Source organism: Neolamprologus multifasciatus, chromosome 1, assembly GCF_963576455.1.
Source record: "Neolamprologus multifasciatus chromosome 1, fNeoMul1.2, whole genome shotgun sequence".
Lineage (NCBI taxonomy): Eukaryota > Metazoa > Chordata > Actinopteri > Cichliformes > Cichlidae > Neolamprologus > Neolamprologus multifasciatus.
This window is the reverse complement of record NC_140439.1, coordinates 21,820,017-21,845,463: the sequence shown is the minus strand read 5'-3', so window position 1 is coordinate 21,845,463 and position 25,447 is coordinate 21,820,017. Positions and strand designations below refer to the sequence as shown.

Here is a 25,447-nt window from a genome sequence, read left to right as displayed (position 1 = left end):
GCAATAGTTTTACAGGTGGAGGCTGCTGACATTTTTTACCTCTTCATCTTATCTGAGGCTCTGCTCTGAGTCTGCATAATAAAGGGAGGATTTGTATGAATTCAAGAATTTGTCAGTTTTGACCCATGTCTTAAATCAGCCAAATAAAATAGCCTCAGAACGGTGTTTAATCATCCAGTTTGTTTGTTGCCTATCATTTACCTTGTTAGGCTACCTTATGTCTGAAAATATTGGTTTTAATTTTTTTTGCCATAGCCTTTCAGGTCCTTTCCTCAGCATACCTTTTGTTTCTATCTAAAAGAAAATTGTAAATTGAACCTCAAGAGAATTTAGAAAAAAAAAGGTTATGTTACCTACTATTACTGAGAAGTGTTATTACCTATAGTAACACTTTTATATGGAAAGGAACAAAACATTCTTTAGCTGTCACCTGTGGCCCTGGGTTGAATCTCAGTGGAAGGAGCTGCACCCATCTCTCATATACATCCTTGATGGGAGCAAGTATATCAGATGTTGCTCTAGTATGTCTGCTGTAAAATCTAAGGACTAAAAAGGTCTGAAGCAACATTGTTGCCTGAAAAATAGTTCTGCCTGTCGATGCTTGGTCTCGCTGCTTCATCTGTACACTGCAGCAAGAAGGGCACCATTATAAGCATTCGGGTATTCCTCATCACTGTCATTCCAAATGTCACCGTGGACTTTTTTTCCTTCAAGGGCTGTGATAGCCATGATGACTTTTTTTTTTAGTGACAATGGCATGAACAAATCAAAACACGAGCAGGTTCGCACCTGTGACCTCCTCATCAGATCTGACTTTGACCTCTGGTTGATAATCTATATTATCCTCCTACTCAGAAAGAGGGTCATCCATATTGCTGTGCTGTTTTATGTCCTCAAAGATATTATCCAGAGCTTTGCTTTTTATAACTCTTCTTAATTTTGCATGCCATTTGCATGCTGCAAACTGGTGATGTGTACTCTGCAAGTCACCAACTACACTGAGTTGGTCTTATATGACTTGCGTGTCTGTACATTTCTATCTGGATGACCATTTCAATGAAGCAGTAGGTATAAAAAGGGCTGTTTGTTCAGGTTAAGAGACAAACAGGAAAAGAGAGAAGCCCCTAACGTCTCTCTGACAGTGATTGAGATCACAGTGTTTATGATTTTAGTTTTGGGTCTAATTATTGTTTTATAGTGTTATATTATCTGCTTCAATATCTATAATCAAATAAAATGGAATATATATATAATGTGTATGCAGGATATATAATGATTTTTGTTTTTTTGAGTGGTCATGTTGGGCCGCCTGGATCAAAAATGCCAGGACCGATTTTTTTTTCCAGTCCTATTAAAAAGCAGACTTCCATTGCAGGTATAAACACTACCATCAAAATAAAACATTTGTTTAAAATACAGAGGTTTAAAACCAATAACAAAAACAAAATTCCAATATGTAATCATTAAATCTTGTTATAGAGACACAACAGCCACAAAGTGTCTTATATTTATTTGTATATCAGCAATTCTAATTAAACAGGCATAGCAGAAAAACTTGAATTCATAGGTGTAGTTAAAGATGCAGAGAAAAAATATGAGTTAAGGTAATGCTATTATGTCCCTCACACCAACATCTTATTTTGAAGATCTTTCACATGTACATAGAACTGAATTTTAAGCTGCACACTAAAACATCTGCTCTGACAACTTCAGATTGCACAAACAAGGTGAGGTCCTGCTGAGCCTGCACTAATTTCTGCTTTTTGCCTTCTTTTATAAATAAGGACAAAATAACTGAGGAACATCAGAGTAAAGAAAATCTGCTGGCTGAAAACAAAATGCTAAAAAAGCAGAAAGCCGAACTCATCATGGCCTTCAAGAAACAACTGAAGCTAATCGACATTCTCAAAAGGCAAAAGGTACGAGTCATCATGTAACTCTCTTAGTGGATACTGTGCTTAGTTTTTAATCTTAAGGGTTTTTTTTGTGTGTGCAGATGCATTTTGAAGCTGCTAAGCTGCTGAGCTTCACAGAAGAAGAATTCATGAAGGCTCTAGACTGGGGGAAGTAATAACCACTGAATGTCTACACTATTTTTTAAAAGCTAAAAAGTGTTGTAGGCTTCAGTTGTCTCTCAGAACATTGTCAGAAAAAATGATAAATAGATTTGGTTTGTCTCTTGAGCTAAACATTGGCAGACTGAGTTGCCACGTCTGTTTGGAATGATGTTAACTCAGTGCCTGTCAGCACCTCTTAATAAAAATATGTCCCTGAATCGGTCCCTTGTATCTATACTTCTGTAACTCTACACTGCCCTCTAGTGGCAGATTGGAGGAGATGCATCTAATCGTTGGCCTCCCAGCCATCATCAGAGAACGCATCAGCCTGACGTGTTTTAAAGTGTTTTCTGAAGTCTTCGTCTAAGTGTTCCAAGTCATCCTCCCGCAGCAAGCCCTGGAAACAAAACACAAGCGGTCATACACGTGTTTGATCTGAAGCTGCGTAAAATTATTTGTGACTCGTGTACCGCCTCACACCTTAGGCAAGTATCCAAGGAGTTGTGTCGCGTGACGCTTCAGAAGCCTCTGCCTCTCTTCTTCAACGATCTGTCTCCGCAACGCCTCTTTCTGCTCCTCAATCGCTCTTTCTTTAGCCTCCAGCTCCTGGAAGAGTTAAGAGAGTTATCAAAATATCACAAAGCACATCATTAAAAGCATACATTAAGATAAAAAATTATCAAAGAGTAATTTGTACCATGTCGGCCTCCTGCTGTCGTCTTCTGTCCTCTATTAGTTTCTCCACCTCACGTTTGTGTTCAAGCTGCTTCATGCGTCGTTTCTGGGCGTTCATCTGCTCTATACGGTCGTCCTCTGCAAACTTGGCCATCATCATCTTCCTGAAGGCCTCCTCTTCCTCTTTCTCAGCCTGCCTCCGCATCTCTTTGAAAGCCAGCTGCTCCTGGAAGGTCTGCTGCATCATCAGCCTCTGTCTGATTTTCTTCTCCATCTCTTCCTGTTACACAAAAGAGTAAGAGCGAGTCACCAGTCTGTCACACAAAGAATCAGACAAGCATTCACACCATACAGTCAATTCAAAATCGCAACATAACACACTCTTTTTCCTGTGGAAGGAAGCTGGACAGAGTAAAGCTCCTTACGATTTCTCTCTGCCTGTTAGCCTCTTCTTGCTCTTCCAAATAAAGCTCCTGACGAACGCGCTCCATCTCTTCACGCTGCTGCTCCTCCTCCTCAATCTTCACGCAGAGCTGCAGAGGACAGAGACGTTAGTTACAGATGCACTCCGGCATCGTCACCAAAGAGTTAAGAAGCCGAGAGTCTTCACCAATTTATGAAGATGCTCCTTCGCCTCTTCTCTCTCTTTGAGCTTGGCTATCCTGTCCTTCTCCATGTGCTGCTGCTGCATGGCAAACTCCATGATGCGCCGGTTCTCGGCCTCCATCCTTTCTCGCTCCATGCGCCTCCACTCGGCCTGCTGTCTCTTGAACTCTTCGATATGCTGCTGAGTGGCTCGGACTTTCTCCAGTTTCAGCTGCCGCTCCCTTTCAGGAAAACATTTCAAAAAGTCACTCATCCTGTGCTACCTCTGCATCCCGTTTAGAAGGAAGCTGTTGTCTGAGACACTTGCTATTGTTTTTTGCAGGTATTTTTTTAACTAATCATGAAGAGATTATGAATTAGTAGCGACTCACATCTGATCCTCCTCGTAAATCTTCCTGACGATCTCGTCCACCATGAGCTTCTCTTTGAGGAACTCCTCATACGCCTCCTGTCTCCTGCGCTCCCTCTCTATGAGCTGCTGCTCCAGCTCTTTCTGATACTGCACCATCTCCTCCTGGCGCTTCTGCTGCAGCTTCTGCTGCTCAACAGCTGCCCGCTCCTGCTCGCTCCTCATCTTGCGACCGTAGTCTGCCTCTTCACGCTAAAAGACACATCATATTTATACAACCTACAGACTTCAGAGCAGCCTTTATATTCTTTGTACTTACCCAAAAGTAGTAGTTTTGGGTGTTTTCTATTAAGATTTCCACACTTCAAGAGTATTTGTTATATTTAAAGAAAGTCGGCCTTTAGGACTCACCATTGTCTCAAACCTCATGGCCTCCTGCTCAGCAATCTGTGCGGCTCTGTCCTTGTTCAGGTACGCAGACTTCAGCTTCAACTCCAGCTCTCGAAGCTCCATGCTGAAAAATACACAAAGAAAATATTTAACAGGCAGAAAGTGACAAATGTCGAATGTAAGTGTTTGTTTACTGACCCAGAGCCTCCAGTAAGTCAGGGTAACGAGGTCAGTGTGTGAGTGTACCTGTTCTCTTTGATATACTGCCTCATTTTCTCCTCTTTCTGCTTCTCGTGGTTGATGCGGGCCAGCTCCCTGGCCATTCTCTCTTCCTGTTCAAGCTGCTTTTCCCGGTTAACTCGATCCTCCTCTGCCTGCGAATCAGATTTATTTATCACATTTAAAGCTCAGATAAGAGAAAAGTGTTAGAGGGATATTTTTTAAAGTTTGGATCTAAAATCTGTAGTCAGTTATTGATTATGAAACAAAAGAACTCCTGGCCACAAACATGTGCTGCTGTCTCTCTGTGATCTTTTGTTCTGTATTTCTTTCTAGGGGTAAATATCATATAATTTTAACTCAAGGACAAGACAAAGTGCCCCCTGATTCTCTAGGGGCTTGAGTCTGTGCCCAATAGGCACTGTTCCTGTCAGCACTGTCAGTATTGGCTTTTTAAGGATTAACTATACTAAAAACAAACTCAAAGAACAAGTTCTTCTAGTAATCAAGCAGAAATCTGGGAACAACCTTTGAATTTTCCAGTATGGTGAAGTATCAAGTCACAAGGCATTAAAATTAACATTTTTAGTTGAATTAACATTTTGGATCCATGGACAGTAAACTCCTCACATCTTAATCCAATCAAGACTTGGTCAATACTTTAAAAAGCATGTCTTATTTTGGACTGTAAAGAATTTAGCTTCAAAGATACTGGTCTGATGTAAAATTAGAAATGGAAAATATATTAGATCTGAAATTGGAGACAAATTTCAATAGGTGAGGCTGAGATGGTCTGGACAGGTGCAGCGGAGGGATATTGGATATACTGGACAAAGGATGTTGAAGATGGAGCTGCTAAGAAGGAGGAAAAGAGGAAGATCTTAGGGGGAATTCATGGCTATAATTAAGGAGGGAGGGTTGGTGCTATGGTGAGATAGAAGGAGTTGATCCACTGCGGTGCTGGGAACAGTGAAAGAAGATTATATATGTAAATGGAGATGGTCCCAAAATCTCTTATTCTATGCTTTTATACTAGATGTATTCGATTACTTTATTTATGCTGCAAGGAAAAACAACTACTGCTTTATTTAGTTTCATTTGGATACTTTACATGCATTTTAATTAATCCCAGAAGAATTTTATTTAGTTTTTCATTTGAAGTATTTGCTATTATGCTGAAAGGATTTTTCTGATTAAAAAGGTTTGTGCATTTCTTTTTATTTCACCAGATTTCAGAATGGATCCATCTCTCACCTGTAAAAGCGAAAACCAATATATTCAGAAAAATAAAACCGAATAGAGCGTGCTTAAATGTCAAACGTCACCCCCGAAACAGACACACAAACCTTGAGCAGGGCGCTCTCTATCTGCTTCTCCTTGAGCTCCTGCTGCACCTGTCGCAGATACCTCCTCCTCTCGAAGCCCTCCTCCTCCCTCAGGCTGGCCTGGACCTGCCGCTCTCTGTCCACCCGCTGGGCCTCCTGCTCCCGGTGCTGCTCCTGGACCCGCCGCTGAGCCATTAACCTCTGCTGGTGGCTGTACATCCTGTTACCACTCTGTGTCCACAACAATGACACGGGAGGAGAAAACACGTGACCAGAAACCGGCGTTATGTTAACTTTGAGGTCGTGAACTAGCAGCCAAGCTAACGTTAAATTCGCTTCTAGGATTTACCATGTTTGAGGTTATTCTCCTGGATTCCCGCTTTCTCAACTCAAGCCTTTAACTTTCTTTAACGCAGAAAACTTCGAATGGACTGAAGCGAATGTTAATCCTCGGTGTTTCTGAGCGGGTCAGTAGCTGCCGCGGGTTACCTCGGTCAGTTGTTTGGCGTTTCGTTGTCCTGGGAACGCTTGGTCTTCCTAAACTGGGCCAATGAGTGAGCGTTGGCAGTGACGTCAGGCCCGGGAAACTCAAACCGGTTTCAGGATGGAGGATTGTTTCCAGGATACACGCCATGAATAACTGACGCACTTCTGAAGGCAGGTGAATGTTTATCACAGTATTAACAATGTGTCTAATAAATTGTCAGAAGAAAAGCACAATAGATTCCACGTTAATATTTGATGTAAGAATACCTTTGCTATCAGTTTAGAGTTTTCGTTTTCAGCTGAGGTTAGCTTTAGGAGATGCATTGCTTTTTCCATTTTAGCTTCTAATATTTTTATTTAGTTTCATTAATTTTTGATTAGGTCTCGGAACACTGTGAACAGTAGTACCAACAACTAGTAGCGAGGTCTCATTACCACAGGAGGCTGCTGCTGCAAGCACTAGCTGTAGAGAAGTGAGGAAGAGATGAGAACCATAAATGCCAGGGCCAATTTTTTGTCTCAGTCCAGCCCTGCTCATAGTAACAAGTCTGACTACAAATGTTTTTCTTTAGGAGGAAAACTAAAAAGTATGTCTTTTTAGTTTTCCTCCTAAAGAAATCTCACCACTAGCTTCCTTCTTTGCTCAAGAGCAAAGAAAAAAAAAAAGATCAAAATACACCTCTTTTAATCAAGGAAATATGTGGCCAACAAACAAATCACACTCAAACTGGCTTGTATTAAAGATTTATTTACATAACAAAGAAGAGGAACACTTGGATCTAAGCCCAGAATGTTGATCAGAGGAAAATGTGTTCTAAGGGGAACCATAGCTTTATAGGAATGTATTAAAAACAGGTTGATGGGGGTACATTTATAGCGCCTTAATAGACATAGATGCATTTACAAACTTGCTGTACTGTACAAGTGAAAGATCTTTTTTTTGTTTTTTTGTTTTTAAAACAAACCTTCTGACATTTCAAGCCAAGTAAAACAAACACACAGTATTGTAAAAAAATCTTTCCAAATCCCCCCCCCCAGTAATTGTAAATCAAAACCCATCTAGTACCTAATCCAAAGGTATTTATTTTATAAGCTGGAACTGTCAACTCAGTTAACACAGTGAAATCTACCTAATCTTTCACTCAATGCTAAAATATTCAGGTTATGTTCACCTTTAAAACGCAAACCTTTCTCAGAGCTGAGATCACTTTCCATGTGGGTAGGGAACCCCCCCCCCCCCCAAAAAAAAAAAACAAAAAACAAAAAGCAAAAAAACATTCCACGTATTTTGCTAATGGTTTAAATCAGATATCTTAGTGTTGATAAACTTACTTAAAACCAGCAGGTGATCAAGGTAAATATGTGCTACATCACTTTAACATTTTTACACTTGCTGCACAGCAACCTGACTCTATATAAAGGGAGCAGCTTTGAGGTTCATTACAAATAAAAAATGAAAGGAAATAAAAAGCACATACACAATAGTAGCAACCACACATTAAAAACCCAAAACACTTTGACTGCCTCTCACTTCCTTGATCCTCTTCCTCCTATCCTAATTAATAAAAACACCAGGAAAAGCTATGGATGGGCCCAAGCTGCTTAAACATTCAGTAATTACAATATTTTTGCAGGCAAACTTTTAGGAGGACTACATGCAGAATTTAGGTATAAGTAATTTGAGCATTCTGTGCCGTGAAGTGGAATTTTTTTTTAAGGAAATCTGGTGGTCTTGACAAATTTATGTGTCAAGATTTTTTGACAATCACTGCCCTCTTTAGGCCAGCAGGGCGTCAGACACTTTGTGTGTTGGGAGGATCTTACAAAAAAAATCAAAAATATTTAGTGGGAATACTCCTGATCAATTTTGCAGGGTAAATAAAACTTTACTGAATCTACTTTTTTTTTTAAATTCACAAATATAAAGACGTTTTACATCTAGTTTCCATTTAACTGTCAGGAATCCGCAAAACAGCCAAAGCAACATCATAAATTTGATGTCTGTAAGAGAAACACTGGTGAGGTGTTTTCTGAATAACGGGAAGTCATTGTTTAGTTAGTCTGTACAGGTTTAATCTGACTGAGGCTGCTGGTCCACAGTCGCACTCTCTGCCGCAGACACAGAGTCGGGACGCTGATCTTCCTCATCTCTGCTCTCTGAGATCTCGTCACAGAGGTCAGATGTGCAGGAAGACGGTAAAGTGGGCAGCACAGACGTCTTTGAGTCACCTTCAGAGGAAGCCTGGATAACACTTGTTCCTGTGGAAATCTCATTCTGATCTCCTGCTGGTAACGGCGACTCTAATTCTGGTTTGTCAATAGTGCTGATGGCTGCACCTCCAGATGAGACACATTCAGCTTGTTTCGGGTCCGTTTCCTTTGGTTTTTGAGCAGGTGAGGATGTCAAGACGTACACTTGGACTTTGGCTGGCTGCCCCACGATGAGCTGCCTGTGTGAAGGGAAGAGGGCGGCATTATAACGTCAAACTTCAGATTGACGTTCAGCTAGCATGCATTTTCTACCAACAATTTTAAAAAATATGAACCTACTCATTTACAGTTATCTATTAGGGGTGCAACGATACACAAAATTCACGGTTCGGTTCGATACTTTGGTGTCACGGTTTGATAATTTTTCGATACAAAAACAATGTTCATGCCTTTTTAATTTGTCATTTATTAAAATTATAAATATATATTTTAACTCAAAAGTACAGTTTTTAAATTTAATGTTGCTGAAACAACAAAATAATAATAAAATAAAATCTATCTGATCGAGAAATCACTCATCTTTGGAAAAGAGAGTTTATTACAGAGAAATGGCTCTTTCCAAAATAAAAGCTATACTATACGCTTCTTCTGGGCTATATTCTCAGCAGCATATTAAACATATCAGGTCCCCATAAGGAGAATCATGTGCTAACGGCTGTCTAAATGACTCAGGTAAAGTTTGTAGCATGTGTGCTTGTTGTTTTTGTCTGCTTCCATTTGTCTTTGCACTAGGATGATGTCGGAGTAAATGTGCAGTCATATTCGTTGTGTTCGCACTAGTGCTGTCAGCGTTAATCTCGTTAAAATGACATTAACGCCATAACGCAGCAAATCTCCGTTAACAAGTTACCGCGGATCACCCCGTGTATGGGGCTGGACGGCGTCAACACGTTGACAAGCTAACTGCGCTAACGCACTAGTTCCCACCAATTGAGCATTGTGTGACACATCCGATATACTGTTTTACTTTTGTCCATGACGCGCTTACCATCAGGGTCATGCTTCATATGAAAACCAAGATAGTTCGAAACGCCAGATCTGAATGAGGGTGGGAAGGTTCAATTTCGGGTAGCGTTAAGGGAGTTGCCATGTTGCAACGAGCTTAGCTTCTGTCTTGCTAGCTTGCGCTGCGCTCAGTAGTCGAACGCAGATCCACTGAGCTCTCAACACAGACAGCATCGTCAGAAGAAAAGTTGATAAAATAAATAAAAGATTTTGTATTGTTCGATACATATGCGTACCGAACCGAAAGCACTGTATCAAACGGTTCAATATCAATACGAGTATTGTTGCACCCCTATTATCTATAGATATTAATAATAAATTTGCCTCTTAATGTTTTACTAAGTCATCTTAAAGGGGCACTCCTACGTCCACATGTTTACTAGTCACAAATCACAAGACAGAGCATGTTGGTTCGGTTTTAGGCCTTAATTTGCTACACTGTCCTCATCAGTGACCTCGACCTACTGTAAGACCTCAGTAACGCCTGTCGGTCCCATGAAACAGCCGCTCTGGACTGAGCTGTAAATAAAGCTGCAATGTTTGCAGCTTTGTGCATTAGTGGAAGAAGTGTAAATTGCAGGATTATTTTATTTTTTTAAATTGCTGCATCCACCAAGTTTTTTCAGGTTTGGGAAAAAAAGACTAATGCTGTGAAAAGAGTCAGAGTCATGTATACAGTCCTCAAGGAAAGTAGTTATTGGTTTTAACGAGTATCATGTGTCAAGTTTTGATTATTTGAAAATTACTTACACACACTTCCAAATAAGTAATTTATTAATTTTAAACTTCACATATTTTTTTCTCATTTTCTATCTCACAAAAATCCAACAAATCCTACGCATTTGTATCGTATATCTTTCTGCTAATTCCATCCTCAAAGATGCACCTGCAAACATTCACTATAGAGAGCGTGGATTGTGTGTGTAGATTCCATTTCACACACAATGTAACTTCGACACAAAATGGAAGCAAAAGACAGTAAATACAAAATGTATCAAATTAAGGTCCAGTGTAAATATTAAAATTTAGCAGTCAAAAGACCTATTTTGAGGAAGCACTTGATGACAGTGGGAAAGAAGAACTCTTTTTTTTAACAGGAAGAACCGTCTGAAAGAACCAAGCTCAACCATCTGCTGCAACTAGTTGAGTAGGGATGGGTATCGTTTAGGTTTTATCCGATACCGGTGCCAAACCGGTACTTTTGAAACGGTGCCGGTGCTTAAACGGTGCCCAAACCGGTGCTTAAAGAATGGAAAACACAAAATTGGTCCAAAAACCTCTCATGTTCAGCTGTTTTTTTGTAAAAAGATAACAATGTTAGTCTTTTCTGCAGGTATACGGCATATATGGTATCACTCTGGGCTGGAAGCAGTGCTTAAACAATGGAAAAAACACAAACTTTGTCCAAAAACCTCTCATGTTTAGCTGTTTTCCACTTTTTCTTCGGTCATTTTAGCCTTTTTGGCCAGGGTGAAGGGAGTATCTGACATCAAACAAGAAGACAGCCGCATGTAGCTATGATGGTGTTTGCTAGTTCACGTTACATGCATTAATTTAATAACGCGGTTAGCTTACTCAACGTAAATTACACACGAACAACATTAAGCTACTCACGCAGAGAAGAACGGCTGCTGCTGCCATCATCATTTCTGCTACACTGGCAGGGCTAGGTTCATCGGATTTAAAGTGTGACCTCCTTTGACAGTATCAGCTTAAAGCACTTGTTGCAGGCTGCTGAGTTTGCATCTTTTGCTGTGAAGTACAGCCAGACTTTTGACCGCTTTGCCTTGGGCATTTTTAATCTGTAGCTCTGCTGTAAAAGAACGTACGTACCTGGACCCGCCTACTATCCTCGAAACGTAAAATGATTGGCTAGAATCTAAAGTGTATCATTCCATACCAGTTGGTGGCGGTAATGCACCTTTCAGTTGTTTGCCAACCGCCAATAGAAATGTAAGGAAGAAGAAAGTGTATCACAGCTCAGGAAAAAAAATCACCGAAATAAAGCACCGAAATAAAGCACCGAAATGCGCGCTGCTTTTCGGTCTGGTTACTACCGTTTATGTCAGAACCGGTGCCATGATGGCACCGGATACCGGTACCCATCCCTATAGTTGAGAGTGATATTACATAAGCTGCAATGTAACCAGTTATAACACTGTACGGTTACTGAAGGTTATTGTCTCAAAGAAAATGACCACATGCAGGCCAAATACTGCAGACACAATAAAACATGCTGATGGTGGCCAGTGGTATCCCTCTGCCTCCTAGCAGATTATTGCATTGTATTTGCAAGATTTTCAGAAAATTTGACCTCTGACCCTAACTATGAGTTCAAAGAGATTCAAACTTGTCTGAGAGTTTTAGTAACTACACCTATGGTATCAATTTGAAGATCCTAAATCACTTTGTTCTGTAGTTATCACATTCACAAATCTGGATGAATTGATGTCGTTTATGACAGTAAAAAGTTCTAACAAACCTCTTTTTCCCCTAACCTCTTTGATAACATCTACACAGACAGATATTCAGCCCTGAATTATTCTCCACAGCAAGTCAGTTACTATTGTCCACGATTTATGTAATTGTGAGGTTATTTCAGTTTTGTATAAAGTATAACAGGAGTGAATAACAGAATATAAGAGATTCTACCTTTGCAGACGCTGGAGTTAATCGAGGTGTATGATATGCAGATATCTCAATCTCTGTTATGTCTCTATTTTGACAATATTTCAATCTGTTAAAGTCTGTTGCAAGTTGTTCAACTTCATGAAAGCAAACTAAATTGAAAAGAGTGCCCCTTTAAGAATTTAGTGCATTTTCTTTAGGTCTTCAGTGTGTTTCAGAGATTGACTACAAATCACAACATGTAAATGTTGGGAGCGGTTTCTACTCACACGCGATCTTTGGCTTTCATATCTGCTGGGTTAAAAACAAGAAACAACTTTTTCAAGCAACGTGTGAAACTAAACACTGGCCATGACTCCAGCGGTAGTGAAAGACAAACACAAACCTTTCTCAGCTATGACTTTGCATACGTGATTCGGTCGATCGTTTAAATGTTTGGTCATCAGGTCGCCACGTGATGCATCGACGAGAAGGTCACAGTTGAGACAAACCAACGTGAACCTGAAAACAGAAGAAGAAATTTTATTACTATTTTAACTCAGATTTACTGCCAAGTGAAAGTATAACTTGAGAAGTACTCTTACTTTGAGGCCAATGAATTTTTCTTGTGATCCATTTTCAAAAATCTGTTCTTGGTGATGGTGCTGTGAAATCTGATTTTTAAAAAAAAAAAAAAAAAAAGAAAGCAAGCTTTGTCATAAAAAAAGTCAGCAGATGCTAAAAGTCACTCAAATATCAATGGAAATCAGGGTCTTGCTGACCTTATCATATGATTCCCGATAGAAACTTTGCAACTTGTGCGATATTTGCATGCGCCGCAACTGGAAACCATTGGGAAATGAGAGAAAAAGTCGTCCACGTGTGCGTTGCATTCGATGCATGTGTAAATCCCTCCGCTAGCACTGAAAACACAAAATGTAACACTTTAAGATACTGTTAATGATGATTTGAATTTCTCATTACTATGATGCGTTAATTGTCTGCTGAGAGGTCTGTAGGTTTCTAATTGTACAGTCCGACTTGATGTACCACTAAATCATCTTATGTCTGATCTGCTTAAAAGCCCAAATAATGTGACTGAAGCCAGCAAATAGCTGTTGATTACTGAGCCTAATTAGCCAAATATCACACACACATTAATTTTTTTAAAGACAGAAATCCTGCTATACTCCATGTTATTTTTACTCAGCCTAATGAAGAGTGTCCAGAAAATTAATTAGAAATACAGTCATTTATTTTGTGTACTGCGGGGCTTTAATAACCTCCATTAATTTGCTCCCACCCTGCCTTGGATACCCAAGAGGTGGGGTTCCATGTTAGTGGTTGTGGTGCAATTTTAACCATATGCAAAAGACCCATTGTGTCATTAAGATAAATGATCTGCACTTTAGTGAAGACTGCAGTGTAAACATTTAATTTATTTAAAGAGTACAGTCATTTTAAAGGGTCTTGATATTTAACTTCTTAATAAATTTGCATCAGCTCAAATTGTATTAAGGGCTCAACGTTTGCGACTTCACAATAGTTTAAAAGAGTCCAAATGTATTTATTTACACCACCTACAGTGGAACGCAGGAACAAGTAATCCAACAAGAGACAACTACAACTACAGCGATTGATGCAATGATGCCATGAAAATGTCAAAAACTGATTGGTTGGAAAAAGCTGTCTTTAACAAGAAAACGAATAGCAGTCCACAAGCAGAGAAGGAACAACAGCCAACATTAGCAGATGTTTTTTACACATCTGACACCGCCCCCTGGTGACAACACACAGCTACAACAGGTAGACATGGGTCACATTAAATCCTGAAATAAGAAAGTCCGTGATGGTTTTGTCTGTGAAACGTTTTATAATAAGGACTGCTGAGATATTGATGAGGCTGTTGGCTGTGCGAAGCAGCGTAGCTGAAGCTGAAATGAGCCAGGAGTCCAGAGTGTGAACTAATCTAAGCAAATAAAGAGCGAAATCCAGAGGACCTGAATAGCTCGAGTTTCAGATCTGAAGAAATGGCTGAACCCTTGTGGCAGTTCTACTGTTATCATACCAAGTGAGGTTTTAAAAAAAGAACACTCTGAAATCTAAATTGATCTTCACTGATGTTTACATGCTGCACATCTTTAGAGTCTGCTCCTGAGTGCTGTGTGAAAAAGTTGCCAACCTGAGATTCCTGAGTGCCAGGTTGTGCTTGGACTGAGGGTTTTGCTTCTTGCTCTGAGGCATCTTTGCCTTTCCTGTTTCTGAGGTGGTTGGTTTAGACTTAGATACAGTAACATGAGGTTTTATTGGATGATTCACACTCAGACTTTCTGTACTGACGACAAAGCCAGGTTGCTTAGGGGACACCGGCAGTGCAGGTGACTTTCCTGTGAGGGAAGCTCTAATGGTCACCTGCAGTGAGAACACAACACTGGATCAAAGTTATATTTCTTTAACATTTAACATAATAGCACAGATGTTATTATGAGTGCCTCAGACCTTTGTACCAGGAGGAAGGCCCTCCAGGGCTTTAGGCTTCCTAAAAGTCTTGTGGACATGAGTCCTGTGCTCCACTTTCTCCTTGTAGGTAAGAAAATTCAGTCTACATTTTCCACAGCGATGGATCTTTTTTTTCTGAAATGGAGGGGGAGAGAAGCAGAAACACAAAAAAATGTGATTAATAAGTGGCTCTATGGGAGGCTAATAGCTGATATGTTTCATTTGGATTTGCTGAAAGAGTGTAACAAGTACGAAATAGACTAATTTCACTTCTATTAATAGAGTGGCAATTAATTTTTTTGGGTTCTAATTCGACCAAATTTATTGCTTTGTAGGGCAAGAGAAGCAGGTTTTATTGTGGAAGCTTTTATGTATTACACTTGTGTGCTCGGCAGACACCAAAATCAATTCAAACTTGGAGGTAATGGCAGGAACCAAAAACAAGTCCAAGCCTGTAAATGTTTAAAATTTCCTGGAGAAAATCTGAATTCACTAAACTGTATTTTGCACTGCGGCAGTTAAAACTGACATCTGTTTCTGAAAGGCTTTCAAACCGAGCGTGAACTTAGCTTCATACCTGATGTTTCATGTAGTGCTGCATGTATATATGACTAGTTCTAAGAACTTTGAGACAGAAGGGACACAGCAGGTCTTTTGTGTTTTCGTGGACGCTCCTGAAATGTGTCTCCAAATCAGAGAAGAAGGAAGACCTGTAATTGCAAACCTGTGAAAGCAGTAAAACCACAAATTCAGTACTGGCCACCGATTCTCTGCACACATTAAAAGAAACTGTAACCCTAAGACGAGTGCAGACCTGGCACACATAAGGCATTTCCCCAGGTTTGTGGTTTCCCTTCATGTGCTCCAGAAGCACCTGCTCTGATTCAAACGCCAGCTCACATATCTTGCAATTGGCTATAAGGGAAAAAATAGAGTAAAATCAGATATGGAAAATAAATTTCTAACCAAAAGGCCAGAATGAGCTTCATGAATCATCGTGTTATACTTGAGGATTCAATCGGGCTGTGAGCACTCTCGATGTGGCACTGCAGCTGGAACGGGGTCATGTACTGTCGGTAGCAGTGGTGGCAGGTTGTGTGGCTTTCCCAGCTCTCGCTGTTCTGCTTTTCCAGCTCCAAGTGGTGTTTCATATGGTTCATGAACCTGCAGCGAAGAGTGGAAACACACAGAGCACGGAAATGTCAACCAACTGTGGCAGCCTTTGAACAACTAGCCAGCTTTTAACTGTTATCAAGAACAGACTGCTGATGTTTATCTGAACTGATGATTCAGGCCTCAGTAAAGACCTAGAGACCACTCAGAACAGGTTGCTAAGAACCAACTGGTTCGCAAATAGTTGGTCACAAAGATGTATAATTCTTAGTGATTGCTTTGGTTGCTAGCATTGCTTGCCCATAAAAGATGCTAGCTTGTCTGCAAACACTAATTATTTGCAGAGTGGAATTGAACCTGTGAAAAGCATGAAGCAGGCTAGAAAGACCAATCGCCTTCATCGAAAAAGTTTTGAAACCTTTTGGTTTTAGCGTCGAGGCACAACTGTGCTCTGAAGGCAAACGGCCGTTTCTGGTTTTCATCACGTTTTCATCTTGGTTACAGATCAGTGAGTAGTTGCTGAATGTTTGCAGACATGACTTTTGTGCAAAGCACAGGTGACTGTGTTAATCTGCTCATTACCAAAGAAATCACAATAAGGCTTTCAGTGTAGCATCGTATCATTACAACTGATATCCCCTAGCAACAGCCAGCAACCTCAAGCAACCACTCATCATCCAGTTGTTACCAAGTTACTGGAGGTTGCCAACTGGTCTCTAGCCCTGTGTGACTGAAACCTTAGAAAGTATGAAATGGATGCATTTACCCGTATTTATTCATTCTAGCCCAGACCACCTGCTGCTGGAATGCAAAATTAATCTTAATAATTGCTTTTCATACTTTAACTAATGTTTTCATATAATTTAATTTTTTTTCCCATCCATGTCTTATTATATTTGTGGCACCTGTAATATTGAATCCTGAATCCTAAGAAACAAAAAGTGGAGTGAGTAAACTAATAGTAACATTTTTTTTAATTAATTTAAAAAAAAGTTCATTTCAGGTTATAAACAAAATGAAGTGTTTCTATAATTGTTCACAAATATACGTTATATGATGAACAGGTGTTCTGACTTTACAGTTCAGTTTTTTCTCATTATTAACCCTGTTTTAAACGTATTTAAATTGGTTAAATTTAACCCATAACAAAATATATTTTCAAGATATTAGTGTTGGTAATCAGTACTACTGATTGAAAATTTTGGCAGGCCACTTGTTGAATAGTTAAAGATCAGCTTAAACCTGTTGAGATCAGCTACAGTGCATGCTAACTGAACTTACTGAACATCTGTATACTGCTGGTTGTCTACACCCTACATTTTCAAAGCTGCTACATTAAAGAATTAATTTTTAAGCCAGAAACTATTAGGTGAGCTATTACTTATATTTACATTTAAGTGTATTTTCCACACAGCCCTTCCATTCATTCATCATAACAATGCTTGCATTTGGTCAGCGCAAACAGCTCAAGGTTGAATAAATAAATACACAAGTGTGGACTTGAACAAATTTGATCACGATTTATCTTTAAAGAGAAAATAGGTGCACTAAAACAACATCAACTTTAGCTTTGTGGGGGAAAAAATTAAATATTCATGGCCTGTGTACATGCACCGGATCCAGGTCCCAAAGGTTTTTAAGATAAATGAAGCGCTCTGCTCGCGCTTCACTTTCTAAGCATGTATAATGGCTGCTATAATATCAGCAATTACACAAAGATTTTTGTTTTGCTTAATGATACAGCGCCCCACGGCTGCACTGAGCACCTCCTCAGCTACCTGCCACTGCTGCCCTGATGAGGCATGGCCCATTTTTCAGCCTGCACATTCTGCTACCTCAGCTCCCCTAATAGAAATTTTTATGTGGCTGAACTCTGACCTCCGCTGTGAGAGTGTGGTTGCAGTACAAATGTGTTCTCCCATTAAAAGCAGCTTACAGAAGCTTTTTTTGCCCCACTGTTCTGAAAGCAAAGTTATTTAATCAAAGGAGCACTTCTTACGCCACCTAAACTAGCAGTCATTTTTCATCTCTACGCCCATGAGGGAAAATGTCATCCATCTGAGACAAAAGCTGCAGTTAGGGCAGAGGGAGATAACCTCCCTCCCCATCCTCTCTTTCGTTTTATTGGCACTGGACACAAAGTCCTTGAAAACTCAGTTTGGTTTTTGAACATTATATGTGTAGACAAAACAAGCCAAACACTACAGCACTGTCTATAAACACCATAAATATTCACTAACACTTTATTCAAATCCATGTTAGAGTTGCAAAAGGCAGATGGTTTTGCCTTTACTCCCCTTCATGAAGGGAATGTTGATTTCAAAATATAATTCCCACAAATTAACAATACCATTGGAGTTTAGATCAGTATCCGTACGCCTTCCTATTACTGTGCAAAACAGAATACTAAAGTTGACTAGACAAACCTGCCTATTTATTACTGTAATACAATCAGATGTTCCCCAGCAGAAAGCGATTAGCCTGGTTATGAGGTGAGCAGCCACCTGTAAGCCGAGCTGCTCAGACTTCCTTAAAGCAGGAAGCCCAATTACTACTATAAAACAATAACACGACGACCCAATCTAATGGATATTTGGAGCAAATATATGCTGGTTAATTTCTATTTAGTGACAAGGAAACACACACAAAAACAAACCAATATTTGTAAATATATAGTACATTATATCCTCCTGAGACCCAGCCTATTCACTTTTTCCTCTATTTTGGACATTTGTTTTCTTTCTATATCTTTTGACTTGTTTGAGCTACCCTTACTAGGTGTCGATGTGCTCACAGAGGACATGCTGGCCTTTCCAATGACATCTCATATGTTTGGGTGGCTTCTTTTAGCTCCAAAGAGGCGGGAAATCATAAAATCAATTTCTCAGGAGGATATTATGCATATTAATATAGTGGCATATGTACCAATCAAGGAGTAAGGTCTGATTTAGACTTTTGGGGAATCTTTGTAGAGCTTTTCATGTAACTTGCGCGAGTGGCCGAAGTCGTTGCTGACATTTATGACTGTGCACCGTTCATTATGCTTTAATTACTGTGTATTTGCGTCCTGTTGTTTTACATGTGGTGCCAGCCAATAGAAACCAATAAAATAATGTAAACAATTCAAACTTACAAAAGCAAAATGCTGAAATCAGCAAGAAGTCTGCACTCTTTGTGGGAAAAATGACAATTCATAAAGAAAAATTATGGCTATCTACTTAAGAATGAAAGCAAATTTTCCTACCTGATATTATTCTTGAGAACTTTTAAGCAGCTCTGGCACTTAAAGGTGGTGTTGGTCTTCTGTGCCTCCTTCTTTTGCACGTCTCCCTCAAAGTTACCGTAATAGAAATCTGCAACCAGCATGATGCGCTTGTTTGAGTTCGTGTTCAGGGCCGCTGGAGCTGTGCTTCCTCCGTTGGCACGGCAGTTCTGACATAAACGGATTAAACATATTAATGTTTCATGGAAACCAACACACGAATGATCGTTTGCTAAAACTGACGAGCTTTTAAAAACATTATTTTATATAATCCCATTTGACAATAACATATTCTTAACCAGAGTTTTACTCACCATCATGTGATATTTTAGAGCTTCCTCTGTGAGAATTTCTTCTTGACAATTGGGACACTTTCTCTTTACCATGCCATTTTCCACTCTGATGACTACTTTTTGTGGTGCTACAGAAAAGGAACTGAAGGTTAAACTTAATAAAATACAGCAGGAACTTGGATTAGAATCTTTAGAGTTTAAAAAAAATTGTCAATAAAACTTACACAAGTCAGGCTTTGATTTTTTTGCTACGTTGTCCATTTCCTGTGGTGTCAGTCCTCGTTTCAGTAAGCTCTGATCTGTACCAAAATGTAAAACAATTGATAATTGAGTCACTGCCAGCTGCCTGAGGCTAAAAACACATTTTTTTTTGTCACAGTTCCACATTTTTATCCCTAACTCTACAATAAACATACACAAGAGGTATATTGTTTTCTTTACTTTTGCATCTTTGTGGTCTTGCTACTTAATTTCACTGTGCAAGCAACTCTATACTGACAATAAAAGTTATATGTTCTAAGTTCTACAAGAGTAGCTTCGCATGATTCATAGATCAAAATAATCCAACAATTTCTGCGCTTTTGAACCAATACATTTTAACCCCCTTCCCCCTTAAAGTTGACTTTTTTTCTATTTCACTGCTCTTCATTAAGGTGTGTGGGGCTTCAAAGCTAGAGCTTTTGACTAATAAAGACTATTTGCACAAATACGGACCTCATTATCTAAAACTTTGGCTGTGTTTAATATGAGGAACCACCACTACAAAACATGTACACGTCGCAGAAAAAAAAAAAAATCAGGAAAAGCAAAATAGCTAACTTTTAGAGCGTTACCTCTGCTATTGGTGTCCTTTGCAGACATAGAAAAGGTCTGAAGAGGTTGTGAGGTGGATCTGTTTGGTTGAAGCTGACTAGGCTGTGTTGAGTATACAGCAGGACTCTGGACATTTGACAGTGTCACAACATTGTTGCTAATTTGTTGCACCTGTGGCCTGTGGACAGCGCCAGGTATGACTGTGGCTGGAGAGACCTGCTGAAAAATCTGCTGCTGACCAGCTGTAAGCAACAGGATACGCACTTGGCATTGCAAGACTCAAACTAAAGAAAATAAACAAACAAAATATAGTGCAATGAAGATTTACTCACAAAAGGATTACTATATTAAACTGAGATTTACCTGGAATGATTGTAATTGATGGTCTTGGGGGAAACGCGGCCCCAAAAGAGGCAATAAAGTCACTGCTATTTGTTAACTGTGGAGAAGTGACAATAAAGCCCTGAAAAAACAAACAAAAATCACCCATATCAGCTTCTGTTCCTTCTGCCTGCTCTTATCATTTAGTTTTTTGGTATTTAGAAACACTTAAATGCAAAAATACCTGATTATTGACAATAACAGGCTGTGGAGTTACTGTTGTCAGACTGGTTGGTACAGTACTCTTTGTTTTCCCAGGTATATTCAATGGCAGCACTATTGGTGAGGGGACCACAGCAGGCTGAGGAGGGGGGCACTTTACTTCTTGTTTTGCTGCACTTTTCCTTTGAGGAGTCGGAGGGTTAGAAGGCTTTCCATCCTTCTGGTTATTCGCTGTGAGAACATTAAGGGGGGCAAAAATAGGCAATTCAACAACAACAACCAGAAACAAAGTCAAAGCATGTGAAAACTTAAAATTTTAGCCGGCAATATGTGCAACTTGCTGGACAACAAGTAAAAACCCTAGAAAAAAAAAAACCTTCTGTAATAAGCTGCAATTTACTAAAAATAGTGAGTTACAGAAAATTAAATGTACACTATTTCTCCTCTGGATGCTGGGACAATATAGGGACATTCATCCATCCAAACTGTGTTTGGTACAACTTGCAGTTTGTGGGTTTCTCTGCCTACATTTTATAATGCACGAACCAGTCGGTTCTGCAGTATGTGGGTGAATCTGAGCAGAGAGTATAACCCTGTACACAGTTCAACAATTTATCCTGCTACTTCAATCTGCAGTAACATCATCAACAAACTCCATCGACTCAGTTCCACTGGCAGTCATACGTGGCAGCCATAACATTACCACCATCATGTTTGACAGATGATGTGATATGCTTCAGATCACGAGTCAAAGAACTGCATCTATTCGTGACAGCTTTTTTTTTTCATTGTAGACTTTGTCAATGACACATTTACTTCCTTATAACTTCACTAGATGGTGTACAGGGTGGCGTACTGAGGCAAAAAATTACAGACATTGTCACAGTCTCCTTCCAGAAAACACGACCCAGTTATTTAAAAAACTATGAATCTTGTATACCTGATGGCATAAATGAGTACTATAGAGTAAACTAAAACAATCTAGCAGGACAAACAGCTCTACATGCCAGAGGAGATACTTGATCTGGTGCCAGGAATTTCTTTGAAAGGACTTTTAACCACTTGGAGACAGGGTAAAAGTGGACATTTAGTTATCCTATATTTACAAGTGCATATTAAGAACTGAGCGATACTGTGTGGATGTTCCCGAATATTTAACAAACTAATCTGGATCTGGGCACAGGGAATTTCAGGGAAATTTCAGCTTTGGTGGAGGAATTCAGTCTGTTTTTGTATTATTATACATTCATTTGTGCCATTAAAGTTTTAACAATAAAATAAGACGTTTTTATATTTCTAAAAATGTGGTGTAACATACAGAGCACTCCAACAAAGATGGGCTCATCGTCATCATCTTCTATCAAGTGAACTTCAGGAACTTGTTTCTGCCACGGCTCCAGCTCCTCCTCTACACACTCCATAAAAAGTTCAGACATTGTGGACCTACAACAGAAAAACATTAAAGTTACTGCTTCACCAAACAACACACGTATCTCCCATCAGCCACTTTGAGATGAAATAAGAAACACAGATATCACTGACGGTGGCCCACTTAGGTACAGATCCTTGGATGATCTAATTATTGGGGGGAAAAAAAGGTGTTCCCAAAGTATTTCACAATAAATTGTCGAAACAGGCATTTGATATTTACCTGTGATTACTGATTATGCCTATTAAAAAAGTAACGATAAGAATCGCTGCAGCAAATGCATGGAAAACGGGTTACTGGGAGAAATTCGATTCAGGTGTGCAATCTGAGCATCCGCTGCCTGAGTCTGCACCAAAATAACTGCAAAATCTGCATTTGGCATACAGCTGGTCAGCACTCGGTTCTACAAGATTAAACAAGCTGAGCATAAAATAAATGACCCCTGATGTGGGCTTTACTAGCTGGAGTGGGGCTGCTTTTAGTAGAACTGATAATCGATTACTCAACATGTTAAGTAGCTCGATTTCTTAAACTTAATAAGAAGAGACTTTGTGTATTCAAACTGATTTCCTTGAATTTAGATTATAAATTGATTATAAACTGGTGGCATACTCAGATGCTACCATTTGACATGGCATTTTGGGGTTATGCCACAGCGTTTTAAGGGTGATGCCACGACCTATCCCGGCTTTTTGAGACGGTGCCATGACATACCTCGTCCAAACAGCTGAGCTGCCACAGCTGTGTGTGTTTTTTTTGTTTGTTTGTTTGTTTTTAATAATGTCTTTACTGTGGCCTTTTTGAAATACTGGAATGTCACAATGTATAGTGGTTGTCTGGAAATGTTTTTAGGTTTGCCATGGTTTGGAATGAGAGGCAGTGTCAGAACTAAATCTACAAGGTAAGCTTTAATGTTTAAATGACTATTATTATCATCAATTTTATTTATATAGCACCAAATCGCAACAACAGTTACCTCAAGGCTTTTTAAATTGTTTGGTTAAGACTCTACAATAGCCCTAACTATAAGCTTTACTCTAAGACACTGAATGTGACAGACTGTGCTTCAGAGATTTTCCTGGTTCAAACTTTTGGGAGGTTTGGGAGGTGTCTATGCATGTAAGCATTAATGGTCTGCCATCAATGTAATGAGGTGATGTTGACGTCTCTTAATATAACACAAAATCCCTGTCTGACAATCTCTGACACCTTAATGATCAGAAGTTGACCAACCAAACTTGGCACATAGGTCTCCTAAAGTTTTTTTTTTATCTATATCAGCTAATGTGACATTGTGTTGCCTAGCAACCATCTAGTTTTTAAGTCTTTCCTGACCTATAAAAGCTTACAATAGCATGGCATCTAGGGTTGCAACAATTCATGGAGTAAGTCAATTATAAAAATTTCTTGACACAAATTCTTCGCTTCGAGCAAAAATGCAGAGCCATTGCTGAGACACTGAGCTCAGGTACAGTGAAAACATGTTTCTAGAGTCCATAACAGCAGCCCTGTTTCTGTGTTCACCATTAAAACCTTCACTGGGTAAAAAACTACCATGAGTCCTTAATCAAGGACCTGATCAACAAACTAGCTCAATACTTCAATTTAACAGCAATCAAACAAAAAGCTAAGAAAACACCCAAATCACGAATCAAAGAAAATAACATAGTTCAGATAAATTACTTCATCTGGTTTGGTTGTAAACAATTCTGACTTATCCTCTCCAAATGCCTTGGCAGTGTGCGGCACCACCCCAAAATGCCACAGAATCATCTCCATATGCTACAGCATCACCCCAAACGCCGCGACAGATTGAGGTATTAGTCTAAGCAGCCATGGCATCACCCCTAAATGACATGGTACGCCTCCACCATGGGTGCCACAGTTAGAGGCTGATGCCACAATTTGATCCAGCCCTCAAACTGCATGGCATTTCATTGCATCTGAGGGTGCCACAATAAGGGGCCGATGCCGTAATTTGAACCAGCCACTGGCGCATAAACACAGGTACCTAAATATTATACAGTATGTAATTAGTCATTTGACACCAGACGTGAAGAAAAGCAAACTTTGTAGCTTATCCATTTATTTCTACAATAAATCTCCAGAAGTATTAAAATATGCAGATAAACTGTTAACTTAGTGAGTTAGTCTGATACAAGACTGGTTAAATTATACAGCTTTTTTTTTTTTTTTTACATGGAAGCAATACCTGCAGCAAACAGGGGTAAGTCTAAAGGGGGGCATGGGGTGCACGAGACCATACTTATTCCAAGGCTTTGGAAAGTAAAAAAAGTATTTCTTGTTCGATTACTTGATTAATTGATGGAATAATCGTTATACTACTCCATTCTGAAAATAATCAATAGCTGCAGCCCTAATGGCATCACTTTCACTTCATGGAGCACAATTTTTGGCCAGTTTGTTTAGATTTTTATTTATTTATTTTTGCTTTGAATACATGACTTTTAAAAAACAACAAAAAAAACAAATTTTTAAACATGCTTCAGGTTATTTTCAATCTGGCAAAATCTCATTAGTGGGTACCATTACTGGTTTTTTACCCTACAGTACAAACCCCTGATTATTTACAGTGATTATTGGTGAACATGATTTAAACTGGGTCTCAATGCTTTGGTTTTTTGTGTTGTGGAGACCCTAAAAGGAGCTTTTATAAACTGAAGGTTTTACAAAGCTGTGTAATTGTCGTTAAGGCGGTGACAACACTGCCTGCTGGTGTAGCTGTGCTCAGTTTCTATTGTATAATAGTCATACTAATGCCTCGCGTTTTAATGCATTACTTATTTGGGCCTGAACGCTTTTATAGCGACTAACAACTAACTGAAATTGCATGCACAAAGGCACAAAGGTGTTTAATTTTAAGCTAGCTCACCTCAGTGCACATTTCATAAACACATGAAAACAGGTAGAGTAAATGAAGACATTATTGTGTGCTACATTCAACAACAGAACAGCTAACGTCATGTTAGCCTAGCTCCCTCATAGCGAGCAGCGCTGTTTAACGTTAATGTCCCTTTTCACTAGCGGCAGAGCTAATGCTAAGGTCCAGTTTTCTAGTGCTGCTCCCGCTCTTCGGCCGCTGCACTCTGCCACAATATTAGAGCATTAAATGCGAAATCAGATTTTAGAGCTGCGGCACAGTGTATTGTCAGATCATTGTATCATTACTTTGCAAGAGTGACCGGTCATCGAGCAAAGCCTCATAACATTAGCCAGAATTGGTTAGCATGCACACATTTTCTGGGACAAAGCCTGCACCGGTAGGACGTGTGCTTAAACACAACTCTTTCACTGCCAGCTCGCAGTTTTAGGGGAAAAGCTGTGTCTACATACCAGTTTCGGCACAGTCCTTGAGCTGAGGACGGCGGATTTCAGACAGAGCGGGTGCACATTACACACACCAGGGGATGTATCGCTGCCCAAAGGCGGCGGAAAAGCTCGGTGTGTGCGGACCAATGCCTGGTGCTCCTCGCTGGGAACTTCC

At 39.6% G+C, this 25,447-nt stretch overlaps 3 protein-coding genes across 5 annotated transcripts in view; 1 reads left to right on the top strand and 2 right to left on the bottom strand.

Moving 5' to 3' along the window:
• The window catches only part of tex9 (testis expressed 9), a 12,058-nt gene extending 4,715 nt beyond the window's left edge, over positions 1-7,343 (top strand). The window contains exons 11-12 of the mRNA XM_085158415.1: positions 1,785-1,919; positions 1,997-7,343. Of these exons, the coding sequence (XP_085014541.1) occupies positions 1,785-1,919; positions 1,997-2,071 (210 nt within the window). The 3' untranslated portion in view covers positions 2,072-7,343. The remainder of the gene's footprint in view (positions 1-1,784; positions 1,920-1,996) is intronic.
• mns1 (meiosis-specific nuclear structural 1) lies at positions 2,112-6,725 on the bottom strand. Its single transcript, XM_085158414.1, has 10 exons — positions 5,971-6,725; positions 5,643-5,852; positions 4,324-4,451; positions 4,099-4,201; positions 3,710-3,939; positions 3,343-3,559; positions 3,158-3,265; positions 2,755-3,012; positions 2,538-2,663; positions 2,112-2,454 (listed from the first exon to the last, which is right to left on the bottom strand). The coding sequence occupies exons 1-10, from the start codon at positions 5,971-5,973 to the stop codon at positions 2,344-2,346; spliced, it is 1,494 nt and encodes a 497-aa protein (XP_085014540.1). The 5' UTR covers positions 5,974-6,725; the 3' UTR covers positions 2,112-2,343.
• Positions 6,840-25,447, bottom strand: znf280d (zinc finger protein 280D). Of its 3 annotated transcripts, none has more exons than XM_085158400.1 (18): positions 25,297-25,447; positions 21,832-21,956; positions 20,536-20,744; positions 20,334-20,433; positions 19,991-20,212; positions 19,382-19,456; positions 19,179-19,285; positions 18,847-19,034; positions 15,496-15,653; positions 15,304-15,404; positions 15,067-15,213; positions 14,490-14,624; positions 14,173-14,402; positions 12,773-12,913; positions 12,596-12,664; positions 12,397-12,512; positions 12,281-12,305; positions 6,840-8,557 (listed from the first exon to the last, which is right to left on the bottom strand). In XM_085158400.1, the coding sequence occupies exons 2-18, from the start codon at positions 21,947-21,949 to the stop codon at positions 8,179-8,181; spliced, it is 2,520 nt and encodes an 839-aa protein (XP_085014526.1). In that variant the 5' UTR covers positions 21,950-21,956; positions 25,297-25,447; the 3' UTR covers positions 6,840-8,178. The 3 variants fall into 3 exon arrangements, with proteins under 3 accessions (XP_085014526.1, XP_085014535.1, XP_085014539.1); XM_085158409.1 differs by having other exon boundaries at positions 12,281-12,302; positions 25,297-25,446; XM_085158413.1 differs by lacking the exon at positions 12,281-12,305 and having other exon boundaries at positions 8,366-8,557; positions 25,297-25,446.